We start from the raw sequence: 16667 nt of genomic DNA, 5'->3' as shown, positions 1-16667 counted from the left end.
GTAGAGGCGAAAGCTTGTTGCCCATGCTAAGGCCAAACGTTTGCTTGTAGAACTTCCCTCTAAACGTGAAAAAGTTCTGTTTCATGCAACACTCTGCCACTGAAAGGTAGGCTTCGACCTGATGGAGTAACACGCGGTTTCGCTCCAGATGTCGTCGAAGACTTTCCAAGGCGTCAGATACTGGTACGTTTGGAAATAAAGCAGTCACATCAAACGATACCAGAACTTCACCCCGCCTGGCCTCAAAATTTTTCAGTTGCTCCACCAAATCTATGCTGTTTTTTACACTTTTTCCGTGAGTAACAGGGTACTTTTTCATTTCATCCACCAGCCAAGCAGCCATCTTCTCGGTGGGCGCGCAAATGTTGGATGAGATTGGTCGCATAGACACTGGGTTTTTATGAATTTTCGGCAGGCAGTATAGTGAAGGGACTTTCGGGTTCGAGACGTGGAATCTCCGTTCGAATTTTTCTTCTCCCATCAAACGAGCGACCTTCTGACGGACAGTGTTTGCCTCCTCTATCATTACGTTGAGCGGGTCTTTCGGCTTACCGTGTTTATATTTGCACTCTTCGTACGGACCAGTACTAATAATGTCGAGAACTCGACGATCGTAATCTTGTTTGTCCATGATCACAACCGCATTTCCTTTATCTGCACGAGAGTACAACACGTCCCGGGTTTTCAGTTCGCGAATTACGCTCAAAACATCGGTGCTTGATCGTTGCTCTTCGGGTTTTCTGTTGGCTTCATCCGAAAGGCAATGCTCCAGATCATGACGGATGGCTGACTTCGACGTGAAACTGTTGTACTGTATGGCGCTTTCAATATTATTCACTGTTTCGGCAAGTGGGGTATGTGAAGGAGGGCTGCATAGTTTAATCCCTTGTTCAGCAGATCCAGCTCAGCTTCTGATGGTTGTGTGGACGAGAGATTTATCACAAAATTGTCGATGATCTGCGGGGAGCACTTTGCTTTCTTTGGAGACTGTGTATGGGCGAGAGAAAGCAATTTTTTCCCGTGCCTTTGCTTCGTCCTTTTCACGCGCTGCCACAGATTGTGATTTATTTTTCTCAACGCTGTTTGCCAGCACTCGCTCTGTTCTACAACAATACACTCCGCTGTGGAGTGGTAAGTAACCTGATTTAATAGCTGCAAGTGTAGGGAGTACAACTTTTCTTCCACCGCGGATAATTGCTTGTGTTTGCACTTAATTTCTTCAATAAGCCAAATTCTTCGCGCACTTTTGGCTGCCTTCTCACTAGATTCACTGCTTGTGCACGGTTTTATATGTATAAATTTCGGTATTAGACCTCTTCTTTTGCACCTTGTGAGGAATTGGATATCTAGCAGTAGCATTCTCTTCTTTGTAATCAGTCGGCCATAAAGCCGAAAACACTTGGAGGTTGTAACCTTCATTACACTTGTTTTTTGGGGCTGTGTCAACGTAAGGACTCGATTCACACTCACAAAAACGCGACGCGAGACAGGACACAACACTTATTGTCCTTAGTAACTTTAAAAAAGGATTAAAAATTACCTTTTTGTCGACCGGTTTCGGGCTCGATGTTGCCCATCTACAGGACGATGTCCGACTGATTACTGGATAACAAATACAATCATACTGCGTGCAGTACTCGTCGAGAAGAGAATAAAAACACAAAAATTCACTGAATTCTCAGGTTTGTCAAGTGGAAAAGGGGTGATGATATTGGCGCATCGTCCTCGTTCATAAGCGCGTGTTCAGCATTGGCTATGTACATTGATTCCCATGCGTTCAGGTGTGCAGCTTTCCGTACAGTTTTCACGAGTTTCGCACTATCCCAGTCTATTGTGTGATTGTGGGCTATAGTGTGTGCTGCCACACTGGAGTCGTTGCCTCTTTCGTGGTCGACAGCATGTTTATGTTCTCGAATGCGGACTTTGAACTTTCGGCGAGTTTGACCAATATATACTGCGGCGCAATCTTTACAAGGGGGGGGGGGGGAGGGCTCTAGATCCCCGATTTTTGATCGGTTGGAATCTTGTCTTTTAGGTTACACAAGAGGTCTTTCAAGGTGTTACCACTTTTGTATGCGACTTGGCAACCATGCTGTTTTAGGACGGTTTGAACGGGGTTAGTAATTTTGGGGTAAAACGGTAAGCAGATTCTACGTTCCTGTTTTTTATCCGGCTCTAACGTTGTCGCGTTTTGTCTGTGCTTTTTCCTTTTGTGTTTCCTTAGAATTTTGTCCACAAATCCTTTTTCATACCCGTTCAATTCAGCAGCTATGTATATTTTATCCCGCTCGGCCTTGAAGTCTTCATTTTCCATCGGTACATTGAACAGACGATGGGCCATGGAATGGAAGGCTGCTTGTTTTTGAGCGCCGAAATGGTTAGAGTCGGAAGTTATGTATCTGTCTGTGGCTGTCGGTTTACGATAGATCCCGAATTTTAGTTTGTTGTCCGCTTTCCTGGTTATCATTAGGTCTAGGAATGGCAATTTTCCATCTATTTCCTTCTCTACCATAAACTTTATTGTGCTGTGACGGGAGTTCAATAGGTCAAGGGTCTGTGTTAGGTAGCGTTCTTTCACGGCTGCAAAAATGTCGTCCACGTAGCGTCTCCAAACTCGAGGGAAGAGCTTTTCGTTGCCTAAAGCTATCTCGAAATCGCTCAAGAAAACGTCTGCTAGTAGAGGCGAAAGCTTGTTGCCCATGCTAAAGCCAAACGTTTGCTTGTAGAACTTCCCTCTAAACGTGAAAAAGTTCTGTTTCATGCAACACTCTGCCATTGAAAGGTAGGCTTCGACCTGATGGGGTAACACGCGGTTTCGCTCCAGATGTCGTCGAAGACTTTCCAAGGTGTCAGATACTGGTACGTTTGGAAATAAAGCAGTCACATCAAACGATACCAGAACTTCACCCCGCCTGGCCTCAAAATCTTTCAGTTGCTCCACCAAATCTATGCTGTTTTTTACACTTTTTCCGTGAGTAACAGGGTACTTTTTCATTTCATCCACCAGCCAAGCAGCCATCTCCTCGGTGGGCGCGCAAATGTTGGATGAGATTGGTCGCATAGACACTGGGTTTTTATGAATTTTCGGCAGGCAGTATAGTGAAGGGACTTTCGGGTTCGAGACGTGGAATCTCCGTTCGAGTTTTTCTTCTCCCATCAAACGAGCGACCTTCTGACGGACAGTGTTTGCCTCCTCTATCATTACGTTGAGCGGGTCTTTCGGCTTACCGTTTTTATATTTGCACTCTTCGTACGGACCAGTACTAATCATGTCGAGAACGCGACGATCGTAATCTTGTTTGTCCATGATCACAACCGCATTTCCTTTATCTGCACGAGAGCACACCACGTCCCGGGTTTTCAGTTCGCGAATTACGCTCAAAACATCGGTGCTTGACCGTTGCTCTTCGGGTTTTCTGTTGGCTTCATCCGAAAGGCAATGCTCCAGATCATGACGGATGGCTGACTTCGACGTGAAACTGTTGTACTGTATGGCGCTTTCAATATTATTCACTGTTTCGGCAAGTGGGGTATGTGAAGGAGGGCTGCATAGTTTAATCCCTTGTTCAGCAGATCCAGCTCAGCTTCTGATGGTTGTGTGGACGAGAGATTTATCACAAAATTGTCGATGATCTGCGGGGAGCACTTTGCTTTCTTTGGAGACTGTGTATGGGCGAGAGAAAGCAATTTTTCCCGTGCCTTTGCTTCGTCCTTTTCACGCGCTGCCACAGATTGTGATTTATTTTTCTCAACGCTGTTTGCCAGCACTCGCTCTGTTCTACAACAATACACTCCGCTGTGGAGTGGTAAGTAACCTGATTTAATAGCTGCAAGTGTAGGGAGTACAACTTTTCTTCCACCGCGGATAATTGCTTGTGTTTGCACTTAATTTCTTCAATAAGCCAAATTCTTCGCGCACTTTTGGCTGCCTTCTCACTAGATTCACTGCTTGTGCACGGTTTTATATGTATAAATTTCGGTATTAGACCTCTTCTTTTGCACCTTGTGAGGAATTGGATATCTAGCAGTAGCATTCTCTTCTTTGTAATCAGTCGGCCATAAAGGCGAAAGCACTTGGAGGTTGTAACCTTCATTACACTTGTTTTTTGGGGCTGTGTCAACCTAAGGACTCGATTCACACTCACAAAAACGCGACGCGAGACAGGACACAACACTTATTGTCCTTACTAACTTTAAAAAAGGATTAAAAATTACCTTTTTGTCGACCGGTTTCGGGCTCGATGTTGCCCATCTACAGGACGATGTCCGACTGATTACTGGATAACAAATACAATCATACTGCGTGCAGTACTCGTCGAGAAGAGAATAAAAACACAAAAATTCACTGAATTCTCAGGTTTGTCAAGTGGAAAAGGGGTGATGATATTGGCGCATCGTCCTCGTTCATAAGCGCGTGTTCAGCATTGGCTATGTACATTGATTCCCATGCGTTCAGGTGTGCAGCTTTCCGTACAGTTTTCACGAGTTTCGCACTATCCCAGTCTATTGTGTGATTGTGGGCTATAGTGTGTGCTGCCACACTGGAGTCGTTGCCTCTTTCGTGGTCGACAGCATGTTTATGTTCTCGAATGCGGACTTTGAACTTTCGGCGAGTTTGACCAATATATACTGCGGCGCAATCTTTACAAGGGGGGGGGGGGGGGGCTCTAGATCCCCGATTTTTGATCGGTTGGAATCTTGTCTTTTAGGTTACACAAGAGGTCTTTCAAGGTGTTACCACTTTTGTATGCGACTTGGCAACCATGCTGTTTTAGGACGGTTTGAACGGGGTTAGTAATTTTGGGGTAAAACGGTAAGCAGATTCTACGTTCCTGTTTTTTATCCGGCTCTAACGTTGTCGCGTTTTGTCTGTGCTTTTTCCTTTTGTGTTTCCTTAGAATTTTGTCCACAAATCCTTTTTCATACCCGTTCAATTCAGCAGCTATGTATATTTTATCCCGCTCGGCCTTGAAGTCTTCATTTTCCATCGGTACATTGAACAGACGATGGGCCATGGAATGGAAGGCTGCTTGTTTTTGAGCGCCGAAATGGTTAGAGTCGGAAGTTATGTATCTGTCTGTGGCTGTCGGTTTACGATAGATCCCGAATTTTAGTTTGTTGTCCGCTTTCCTGGTTATCATTAGGTCTAGGAATGGCAATTTTCCATCTATTTCCTTCTCTACCATAAACTTTATTGTGCTGTGACGGGAGTTCAATAGGTCAAGGGTCTGTGTTAGGTAGCGTTCTTTCACGGCTGCAAAAATGTCGTCCACGTAGCGTCTCCAAACTCGAGGGAAGAGCTTTTCGTTGCCTAAAGCTACCTCGAAATCGCTCAAGAAAACGTCTGCTAGTAGAGGCGAAAGCTTGTTGCCCATGCTAAGGCCAAACGTTTGCTTGTAGAACTTCCCTCTAAACGTGAAAAAGTTCTGTTTCATGCAACACTCTGCCATTGAAAGGTAGGCTTCGACCTGATGGGGTAACACGCGGTTTCGCTCCAGATGTCGTCGAAGACTTTCCAAGGCGTCAGATACTGGTACGTTTGGAAATAAAGCAGTCACATCAAACGATACCAGAACTTCACCCCGCCTGGCCTCAAAATCTTTCAGTTGCTCCACCAAATCTATGCTGTTTTTTACACTTTTTCCGTGAGTAACAGGGTACTTTTTCATTTCATCCACCAGCCAAGCAGCCATCTCCTCGGTGGGCGCGCAAATGTTGGATGAGATTGGTCGCATAGACACTGGGTTTTTATGAATTTTCGGCAGGCAGTATAGTGAAGGGACTTTCGGGTTCGAGACGTGGAATCTCCGTTCGAGTTTTTCTTCTCCCATCAAACGAGCGACCTTCTGACGGACAGTGTTTGCCTCCTCTATCATTACGTTGAGCGGGTCTTTCGGCTTACCGTTTTTATATTTGCACTCTTCGTACGGACCAGTACTAATCATGTCGAGAACACAACGATCGTAATCTTGTTTGTCCATGATCACAACCGCATTTCCCTTATCTGCACGAGAGTACAACACGTCCCGGGTTTTCAGTTCGCGAATTACGCTCAAAACATCGGTGCTTGACCGTTGCTCTTCGGGTTTTCTGTTGGCTTCATCCGAAAGGCAATGCTCCAGATCATGACGGATGGCTGACTTCGACGTGAAACTGTTGTACTGTATGGCGCTTTCAATATTATTCACTGTTTCGGCAAGTGGGGTATGTGAAGGAGGGCTGCATAGTTTAATCCCTTGTTCAGCAGATCCAGCTCAGCTTCTGATGGTTGTGTGGACGAGAGATTTATCACAAAATTGTCGATGATCAGCGGGGAGCACTTTGCTTTCTTTGGAGACTGTGTATGGGCGAGAGAAAGCAATTTTTTCCCGTGCTTTGCTTCGTCCTTTTCACGCGCTGCCACAGATTCTACAAGCAAACGTTTGGCCTTAGCATGGGCAACGAACATTCGCCTCAACTAGTAGACGTTTTCTTGAGCGATTTCGAGGTAACTTTAGGCAACGAAAAGCTCTTCCCTCGAGTTTGGAGACGCTACGTGGACGACATTTTCGCAGCCGTGAAAGAGCGCTACCTAACACAGACCCTTGATCTATTGAACTCCCCGTCACAGCACAATAAAGTTTATGGTAGAGAAGGAAATAGATGGAAAATTGCCATTCCTAGACCTAATGATAACCAGGAAAGCGGACAACAAACTAAAATTCGGGATCTATCGTAAACCGACAGCCACAGACAGATACATAACTTCCGACTCTAACCATTTCGGCGCTCAAAAACAAGCAGCCTTCCATTCCATGGCCCATCGTCTGTTCAATGTACCGATGGAAAATGAAGACTTCAAGGCCGAGCGGGATAAAATATACAAAGCTGCTGAATTGAACGGGTATGAAAAAGGATTTGTGGACAAAATTCTAAGGAAACACAAAAGGAAAAAGCACAAACAAAACGCGACAACGTTAGAGCCGGACAAAAAACAGGAACGTGGAATCTGCTTACCGTTTTACCCCAAAATTACTAACCCCGTTCAAACCGTCCTAAAACAGCATGGTTACCAAGTCGCATACAAAAGTGGTAACACCTTGAAAGACCTTGTGTAACCTAAAAGACAAGGTTCCAACCGATCAAAAATCGGGGATCTACCAAATCCCCTGTAAAGATTGCGCCGCAGTATATGTTGGTCAAACTCGCCGAAAGTTCAAAGTCCGCATTCGAGAACATAAACATGCTGTCGACCACGAAAGAGGCAACGACTCCAGTGTGGCAGCACACACTATAGCCCACAATCACACAATAGACTGGGACAGTGTGAAACTCGTGAAAATTGTACGGAAAGCTGCACACCTGAACGCATGGGAATCAATGTACATAGCCAATGCTGAACACGCGCTTATGAACGAGGACGATGCGCCAATATCATCACCCCTTTTCCACTTGACAAACCTGAGAATTCAGTGAATTTTTGTGTTTTTATTCTCTTCTCGACGAGTACTGCACGCAGTATAATTGTATTTGTTATCCAGTAATCAGTCGGACATCGTCCTGTAGATGGGCAACATCGAGCCCGAAACCGGTCGACAAAAAGGTAATTTTTAATCCTTTTTTAAAGTTACTAAGGACAATAAGTGTTGTGTCCTGTCTCGCGTCGCGTTTTTGTGAGTGTGAATCGAGTCCTTAGGTTGACACAGCCCCAAAAAACAAGTGTAATGAAGGTTACAACCTCCAAGTGCTTTCGCCTTTATGGCCAACTGATTACAAAGTAGAGAATGCTACTGCTAGATATCCAATTCCTCACAAGGTGCAAAAGAAGAGGTCTAATACCGAAATTTATACATATGAAACCGTCCACAAGTAGTGAATCTAGTGAGAAGGCAGCCAAAAGTGCGCGAAGAATTTGGCTTATTGAAGAAATTAAGTGCAAACACAAGCAATTATCCGTGGTGGAAGAAAAGTTGTACTCCCTACACTTGCAGCTATTAAATTAGGTTACTTACCACTCCACAGCGGAGTGTATTGTTGTAGAACAGAGCGAGTGCTGGCAAACAGCGTTGAGAAAAATAAATCACAATCTGTGGCAGCGCGTGAAAAGGACGAAGCAAAGGCACGGGAAAAAATTGCTTTCTCTCGCCCATACACAGTCTCCAAAGAAAGCAAAGTGTTCCCCGCAGATCATCGACAATTTTGTGATAAATCTCTCGTCCACACAACCATCAGAAGCTGAGCTGGATCTGCTGAACAAGGGATTAAACTATGCAGCCCTCCTTCACATACCCCACTTGCCGAAACAGTGAATAATATTGAAAGCGCCATACAGTACAACAGTTTCACGTCGAAGTCAGCCATCCGTCATGATCTGGAGCATTGCCTTTCGGATGAAGCCAACAGAAAACCCGAAGAGCAACGGTCAAGCACCGATGTTTTGAGCGTAATTCGCGAACTGAAAACCCGGGACGTGTTGTACTCTCGTGCAGATAAAGGAAATGCGGTTGTGATCATGGACAAACAAGATTACGATCGTTGCGTTCTCGACATGATTAGTACTGGTCCGTACGAAGAGTGCAAATATAAAAACGGTAAGCCGAAAGACCCGTTCAACGTAATGATAGAGGAGGCAAACACTGTCCGTCAGAAGGTCGCTCGTTTGATGGGAGAAGAAAAATTCGAACGGAGATTCCACGTCCCGAACCCGAAAGTCCCTTCACTATACTGCCTGCCGAAAATTCATAAAAACCCAGTATCTATGCGACCAATCTCATCCAACATTTGCGCGCCCACCGAGAAGATGGCTGCTTGGCTGGTGGATGAAATGAAAAAGTACCCTGTTACTCACGGAAAAAGTGTAAAAAACAGCATAGATTTGGTGGAGCAACTGAAAGATTTTGAGGCCAGGCGGGGTGAAGTTCTGGTATCGTTTGATGTGACTGCTTTATTTCCAAACGTACCAGTATCTGACGCCTTGGAAAGTCTTCGACGACATCTGGAGCGAAACCGCGTGTTACCCCATCAGGTCGAAGCCTACCTTTCAGTGGCAGAGTGTTGCATGAAACAGAACTTTTTCACGTTTAGAGGGAAGTTCTACAAGCAAACGTTTGGCCTTAGCATGGGCAACAAGCTTTCGCCTCTACTAGCAGACGTTTTCTTGAGCGATTTCGAGGTAGCTTTAGGCAACGAAAAGCTCTTCCCTCGAGTTTGGAGATGCTACGTGGACGACATTTTCGCAGCCGTGAAAGAACGCTACCTAACACAGACCCTTGACCTATTGAACTCCCGTCACAGCACAATAAAGTTTATGGTAGAGAAGGAAATAGAAGGAAAATTGCCATTCCTAGACCTAATGATAACCAGGAAAGCGGACAACAAACTAAAATTCGGGATCTATCGTAAACCGACAGCCACAGACAGATACATAACTTCCGACTCTAACCATTTCGGCGCTCAAAAACAAGCAGCCTTCCATTCCATGGCCCATCGTCTGTTCAATGTACCGATGGAAAATGAAGACTTCAAGGCCGAGCGGGATAAAATATACAAAGCTGCTGAATTGAACGGGTATGAAAAAGGATTTGTGGACAAAATTCTAAGGAAACACAAAAGGAAAAAGCACAGACAAAACGCGACAACGTTAGAGCCGGATAAAAAACAGGAACGTAGAATCTGCTTACCGTTTTACCCCAAAATTACTAACCCCGTTCAAACCGTCCTAAAACAGCATGGTTACCAAGTCGCATACAAAAGTGGTAACCCCGTGAAAGACCTCTTGTGTAACCTAAAAGACAAGGTTCCAACCGATCAAAAATCGGGGATCTACCTAATCCCCTGTAAAGATTGCGCCGCAGTATATATTGGTCAAACGCAGTATGATTGTATTTGTTATCCAGTAATCAGTCGGACATCGTCCTGTAGATGGGCAACATCGAGCCCGAAACCGGTCGACAAAAAGGTAATTTTTAATCCGTTTTTAAAGTTAGTAAGGACAATAAGTGTTGTGTCCTGTCTCGCGTCGCGTTTTTGTGAGTGTGAATCGAGTCCTTACGTTGGCACAGCCCCAAAAACAAGTTTAAGTTTTAAATTGAAAATATTGCATATTTGGCAACACTGTAAAAAAAACTTACTATTTTTTCTAGATTCCCCGTTTCATTTCACTCAAAATGCATCCAACCGATTGTTTAGGGGAGAGTGAGGGCACTTGATCCTTTGGGATATTTGATTCCCTGGCCATATCTCATAATCTATACATCAAAAGTTACCACAATATGAAAAGAAAATGTAATCTTTTGTCGTTTATGATGTTTTAAAAACAAATCTAATGTATAACATTTGGTTTGGAAAAGTTGTATGATATTTTCGAAAATATGTGTTGATGTCCATCTCAAAGTTCTTTCTACAAATTTTTTAAACGGTTGTATGAGATCGACGAACTAATTATATATGAATATTTTCAAGTACGATAACATTCTCAGGGCTTTTGTCTAGGAAAAAAACGTTTTTCGAATAAAGAATTTTACAACACATACAAAAACATAAATTTTCTTCACCTCATACAATAGGTATCTTTGATCCCTGTAACACTGGGTACACTTGATCCCTATCATTAGCTCTCCCAAACACTTTTGAAATGTATAGAAATAGAAAAACATCATTTTCATAAAGTGCCTGGCACTATTAATTAGTCTAAAATGTTTTTCCCTGAACAAATCATGATATAAGTTAGTGATGGTTGGAAAATCCAGTTAAACAGCACTGATTTACCGCAAATACTTGTCTTGACCTTCTACTATCACTAAAGTTTGTCGTGCATCTAAAAAGGTAGTCTAATTAATTAATTTGTCAGGACAGGTGATTAGCTGAACATTCGTGTCTATTAGTCCTAGTGGGCCTTGTTTCTTTAGCCCTAGTAGGCAGAGGATCAAGTTACCACACGTTTTTACAAAAACCTCGTTTTGACATGAATTTCAAAATAGTTCATATTACTGACAGAGCATAGTATTCGGATTTACATATTATTCATAGCTCTTACAATTCAAATTGACTACAAAATAGCGAATTTTGCAATCTAAATTTTTATTTCATTGAAAAGTTACGTTGCGTTGCGTTGCGTTGCGTTGCGTTGTGACGATGATTTTGGCGGATTGCACACTGACTTCATCATGTTTGACTGCTGATTATCTAATAAGAGTTGCTTAGGAAGTGGTAAGTAGGAATTCATACCAATCCGACCCATATTAAAACCTCAACAGCATGATAGCCATCATTGCCGGCCGCCCCCATCTCCATCGTTCACGGGGAAGGATAAAGGATAAGGTAGACAGGAAGTGTTGATGCTCCACCTACTTAACGGAAGGACGACGATTCATCAGACTCTTCCATAGGTGTCGCGGAGTTGGTGGTTTGGAAGGGTATCAGGTCTAGGATTCGCTCCAAGCAAACCTGTATGCAAAAATGCGACCTGTAAAGCATATTTTATTAGGTAGTTGTTTAGTTAGTCTTCGAGTGCACGATCACTCGAAAAAGAGATGATCTTGTTTAGTTTTTGGTTATTTTTAAACTCTGGGCAGCCGGCTACCGAGAGTATACTATGTTCCCTAAACAAAAACAATTTGAACTCCACACAGCCGATCGTGGGAGTATTGCCTGGAAAAGCTAATCGTATCTGCGTAATGGGCCGGATCACTATTTATTGCAACAGTATTTGGACAGAACTCGCTACTTCTTCTCTACGATATATTTATTGGCTTGAAAACTACCAAGTGACAGCATATTATACTGGCAAAAATAGCGCGAGATGTTATAAATCAAGGAAAGTATTTCTTATTTTCCATATCCGATTGTTTGTGGAATACAAGTATACGAGCGATAATACCGAACACTGAAGGGAAATATAAAGGATTGTTAACCTGATGCACGGGCTTGTTAGCAATAACGGAGCTTTAAATTAGGTTCATAAAAACAGACGCGGCGAATTTTCAATACGTATTGAGCCGTGTTCATAGATACTAGTCAGATTAGTCGTATTGGGGCTAATTTCCGATCAACTATTCATTTTTACGGCAATGTTTTCTCGACTAGATCTGTTCGCACCCTCTCATTCTGTTCGCACCCTCTCATTCTGCGGTCTAAGGACCAAATGTCATCAATAGACTTAGACTCGCGTGGAGGCATGAGATAGGAAACTTGTAAGAATTTTGCTATCCCACCGTTTGACTACCAGAATGGATGGGAGAACAGTAATACTAGCAAATACCGACTACCATAAGAGCGGTGCAAATTTGAACGAGTGACGTAGAGTACTGCACTGAAAAAAGGACCAGGAGTGCGATTTTACGAAGTTTTAGCTTCCGATGGCCCTACATTTTCTGACAAAGTGAAGTTCTTGAATGTTGAGATTTTTATTACTGTTTAGAAAAGCAAAAGTATCATAAAGCTAGTGTCAGGCCTTCATGAGACCTCAAGAAGTCACTTTTGGAGGTATTCGTAAATGTAGATTTGTCGGTAGACGGTTCCAAATATAATAGAAAAATACCTAATTTAACACAACTACAGATCACTTGCAACATAAAAAGCTTTTTGTGAAATTCGACAGCTCCATCTTAGGCCAATTCAATAAATTTCCTACATGAAAGTTTCCATTTTTTAAAAACGGTTTTTAAGCCAAAGCTTTGGAAGTTAAACCTTGGCGTGGAAGTGCCGGTATATTAATATATTCTGTTACTTAGTGTAGAATTAGATTTCGTCATTTACGGCTAATATACAACCGCCAGAAGAAACTTAAAACGTTGGTACACAATCAAGAAAGGCGAATCAGAAAAGGTATATGTCAGTGATTCTCTAAATACAGACTGGAAAGAGGGTAATATGGAAAACCTTAAGGTCCGTCCAGATTAAGTCTTCGGTACGGAACAAAACCTCGGCCTAGGAACTCCTAGCATGTTGTTAGTCGCCTCTTACGACATGGGAGCAGTTCCCAGAGGTTCTATTCTTGGTTGAAATAGTGCAAAAAGATTTCAGCCCGCCGGACACCACACGGCTTTTTATTTCATTGAAAAGTTACGAGAAAAAAACAAAAGTGGGATCAAGTGTACCCACTCTCCCCTACAGACCAAATAAGGCCAAAGATATAAATAAAAGTTAATAATTGATGCTTTACTTGTGTGGAAAAAATTCCATACACGATTATGACACGCCAGACAAATTTGGTCATCAATACACACCTATGACACGTGTGAGAGCGACTTTTGTTTACATTTTTAGTAAAAACTTGCAATATAGTCAACCGATCTTCGTAATATTTGAGACATTAATACAGAATAGATAGAATCATCAATTGTCTTCTCTGAATTGTTTCCACCGTTTATAAGTTTCAAAATATTCAATCTCAAAGTTCGTTTTTCTCGAAATGTGCTAAATGGCGCTTGTCATAAGATAGCAGAACAGCGACGAACTCTTACCTTTTGCTCTCGGCTTTGTTAATAGTTTCAGTACAATATTATCATATGCGATCTTCTCTGCTACACCGGAGTCTTTAACAAGTTTTTCTTTAATTGCGATACATATGCCATTTTTCGACAGCAGTTCATCCAACTCCTCGAAAGCCTATAAGGAGGAACATGAATATACGTTTATTTTTAGTTCTCCGTAAGTTATACCTTTATACCGTAGTTACTCTCTTCATAAATTATTGAGATATAACTCCAACCTAGTTTCCGTACTATATCCACTATTGCCTTTACTTGGTAGTGATCCGATGGAATAGTCCGTGAAAAATATTCGAATCGTTGTTTATTGCTCAATTCAGGACTTGTTGAAAAGTATGACACCTGTTTCAATAAAAAGATTGTAATCAGTACGGTACGATACTTTAGGAATTAGCCACTTTAGTAACAATTTAATAAAAGTAATGTTTGTTTATTTATAGCCTTCATATTTCAAAACAAGTATCTATACCAGAAGATGGCGTGAATTTATAATTTTCCGTAGATGATTTTCAACTTTCCTTCTTCTCTATTGCTAATCTCGCTTTATAAACTGCATGCATATGGAAATACTAAGTTCTTATCTTCCCCTATCGTATGTTTTTTTGCAATACAGGGACAAGTATCGCACATCTAGGTTTATGCTACAATATCTACAAATTGATGGCGCCTTTTGGTTATAAGCCAATCACGTGTTAAATTGTTTCTGGATGTCAGGCGACCAGAAAACCCCTTGTAATTTTTGGTTTCGTTCTGTTCCGCAGATCAGTTCTTTTGAAAAATTCGATGATAAAAAATGTCTCAAGAAATATTTTTTTAAAAAATTGTCCTCAAGGAAAATTTGTTTTTCAAGACTTTTATGTATCAGTACCATCATATCAAAACATTTTTGCAACATTTATATTTTTACTTTGACATCAGCCCTCGATCAGTCAAAATCAGTTGGCACAAAATTATTTATTTACGAAAATTTCTATTGGACGATATACTAATTTAGCAATTTCCCGTCGAAGCGAAGTTTTCGATTCACAAAGTGTAGTGATTTTAAGTGGTGGTAACGTATAGTGGTATTAATAACAGCGATTTCAATAAAATGTTGATAAAAGCTTATATTTAAGAATTGTAGGTATGTTTACTGATACTCTCAAATACAAAATAAAACTTTGGTAAATTATTCTATTGAATCTAATTTTTTATGAGAAAATAACATATTTAGGTGAGTTACTTTATGAGTCACACCACTTCAAGTGGGCCTCGAAATTTCCGCAAAATTACCGATTTTCATGAAAAATATTTTTTTGTGGAATGTAACTTTTGGTATGAATATCTTGTTAAACTTGCTTTTTTGTTTAAATTATAGGCTTTTAAACTTTTGAAAACAATAAAATTGCATCTTTTTCACTTTCTTATTTCTCAAAAACTACTCCAGATAATGGAACGAATTTTTGCACACTTATAAAATGCTACTTACACTGTCATATGACAAATGTATTGACGAAATATTTGTTTAAATATCAGTATTTTACATACATGTGTCAAATACACATACATACAAAAAATGTGTCAAATAACGTGAAAAACGTTCACCTTCAATAATCTGAAAAGATATTGTTGTCCTTTTGTTTCTGTTCAGAGATATGAAGTTTCATGTCACGCGCCGCGCTCTTTCAACATGCGGAGCATTTCGAAGATGCCCAGGAAAACGCACTAACCACAGCCAACATTGCGGTATCAATTATTTAGCACGCGGCAACCTCTGTTGTACAGCATATAATAACTTCTATTGTTTAGAACGTCGCCAGTTCCATTGTTAAAATTTAGTTTAATATGTGTTAATTAAAAATATTATCATAAATGAAGATTTATAGTTGTAACGAGTACGATACATATACAACATATATGCTTTAGTTCACTTATTATAAGCCTTGAATGTTTTCATATTCTCAACAAACTTACAAACGTCTTTGCCAATATACTGTTCCTACTTTTCATACCACTAAGAAGTGACTAAGAATAAATTGCGACTGTTGTAAGATTTTTTCCTGCATTCCACATTTAATCGGCTAAAGAATTTTGTTAGTCTATCTCGAGTACGGTGTTCTCCTTTTCAGTTTGTTTCAGGTGGTTTAAGTTTCGATTTATGGTTAAGCTGAATAAATGCAGAATGCAACACAAAATCTCAAAATAGTCGCTATTCATTCTTAGTCACTTCTTGGTGGAATGAAAAGTTTAAACAATGCATTGGCAAAGACGTTTGTAAGTTTGTTGAGAAAATGAAAACATTCAGGCTGACAATAAGTGAACTAAAACATGCTGTACTCGTTACAACTATAAATCCTCAACATGATAATATTTTTAGTTAACATATATTAAACTAAATTTAAGCAATAGAACTGACAACGTTCTAAACAATAGAAGTTACGATTTGCTGTACAACAGAGTTTTGCCGCATGCTAAATGATAGATACCACAATGTGCTTAACGCAAGTTTGAACATGCCCGTTGGTCGAGTTCGCGTTGGCTGTGGCTAGTGTGTTATCGTGGGCATCTTCGAAATGCGCCGCATGTTGAAAGAGCGCGGCACGTGACATAAAACTTCATATCTCTGAACAGAAAAAAAACAGGACAAAAATATGTTTACAGATTATTAAAGGTGAACGTGTTCCGCCTCATTTGACATATTTTTTGATTTTCTATAGCGCCGAGAACACGAAAATATTTTAAATTGTTTATTAAAAATGTATGTAGAACATAGGCGTGCGCAGCCTTTTCCATTAGGAGGGGCTAGCAGCTTAAAACTTTTAGTTATGTAAAGCCTTCATTATCAGTTAGATTTCTGCTAGAGATTCGATTGTAAAACAGTTATTTTATTTTGTGATTGAAATTTATGTTGTTTCATTTTATTTCCTGAATGTGCAAACTGGTTTTCACAAAAAAGGCAACCAAAGTATTTATCTTACTATTATCCTATTTTAAAAAGCCTTATAAATTATCATTAAACATTTTCAATTTCCTCGAAAAAAATTTCTCGTGGTCTTCAGTATTAATAATACTCACGTTTTTTGCAATACGATTCTTTTGAAGTTTATAAAATTGATGATTTTTTAATCCCAGATAACTAGTGAACTATTGATGCATGGGAATCATTTACGAATAATTAAAATTGTGTTTTCGTATGAGCCGACTGCAAATTTTTTTTAA

At 40.8% G+C, this 16667-nt stretch overlaps 1 protein-coding gene across 21 annotated transcripts in view; it reads right to left on the bottom strand.

The window, feature by feature from the left end:
• LOC131691078 (metabotropic glutamate receptor 8) overlaps nt 1-16667 on the bottom strand; it is a 1433400-nt gene that overhangs the window by 1047930 nt on the left and 368803 nt on the right. For all 21 annotated transcript variants that reach the window (XR_009305687.1, XR_009305689.1, XR_009305690.1 and 18 more), the window contains 2 exons: nt 13641-13811; nt 13443-13587 (listed from right to left, as the gene is read on the bottom strand). Coding sequence is in view for 17 of the 21 variants with exons in the window: in XM_058977259.1 (XP_058833242.1) it covers nt 13443-13587; nt 13641-13811 (316 nt within the window). In the remaining 4 variants the exon portion in view is untranslated. The remainder of the gene's footprint in view (nt 1-13442; nt 13588-13640; nt 13812-16667) is intronic.

This window comes from Topomyia yanbarensis, chromosome 3 (genome assembly GCF_030247195.1).
Source record: "Topomyia yanbarensis strain Yona2022 chromosome 3, ASM3024719v1, whole genome shotgun sequence".
In the NCBI taxonomy this organism is placed as follows: Eukaryota; Metazoa; Arthropoda; class Insecta; order Diptera; family Culicidae; genus Topomyia; species Topomyia yanbarensis.
This window is presented reverse-complemented; position numbering and strand designations above follow the sequence as displayed.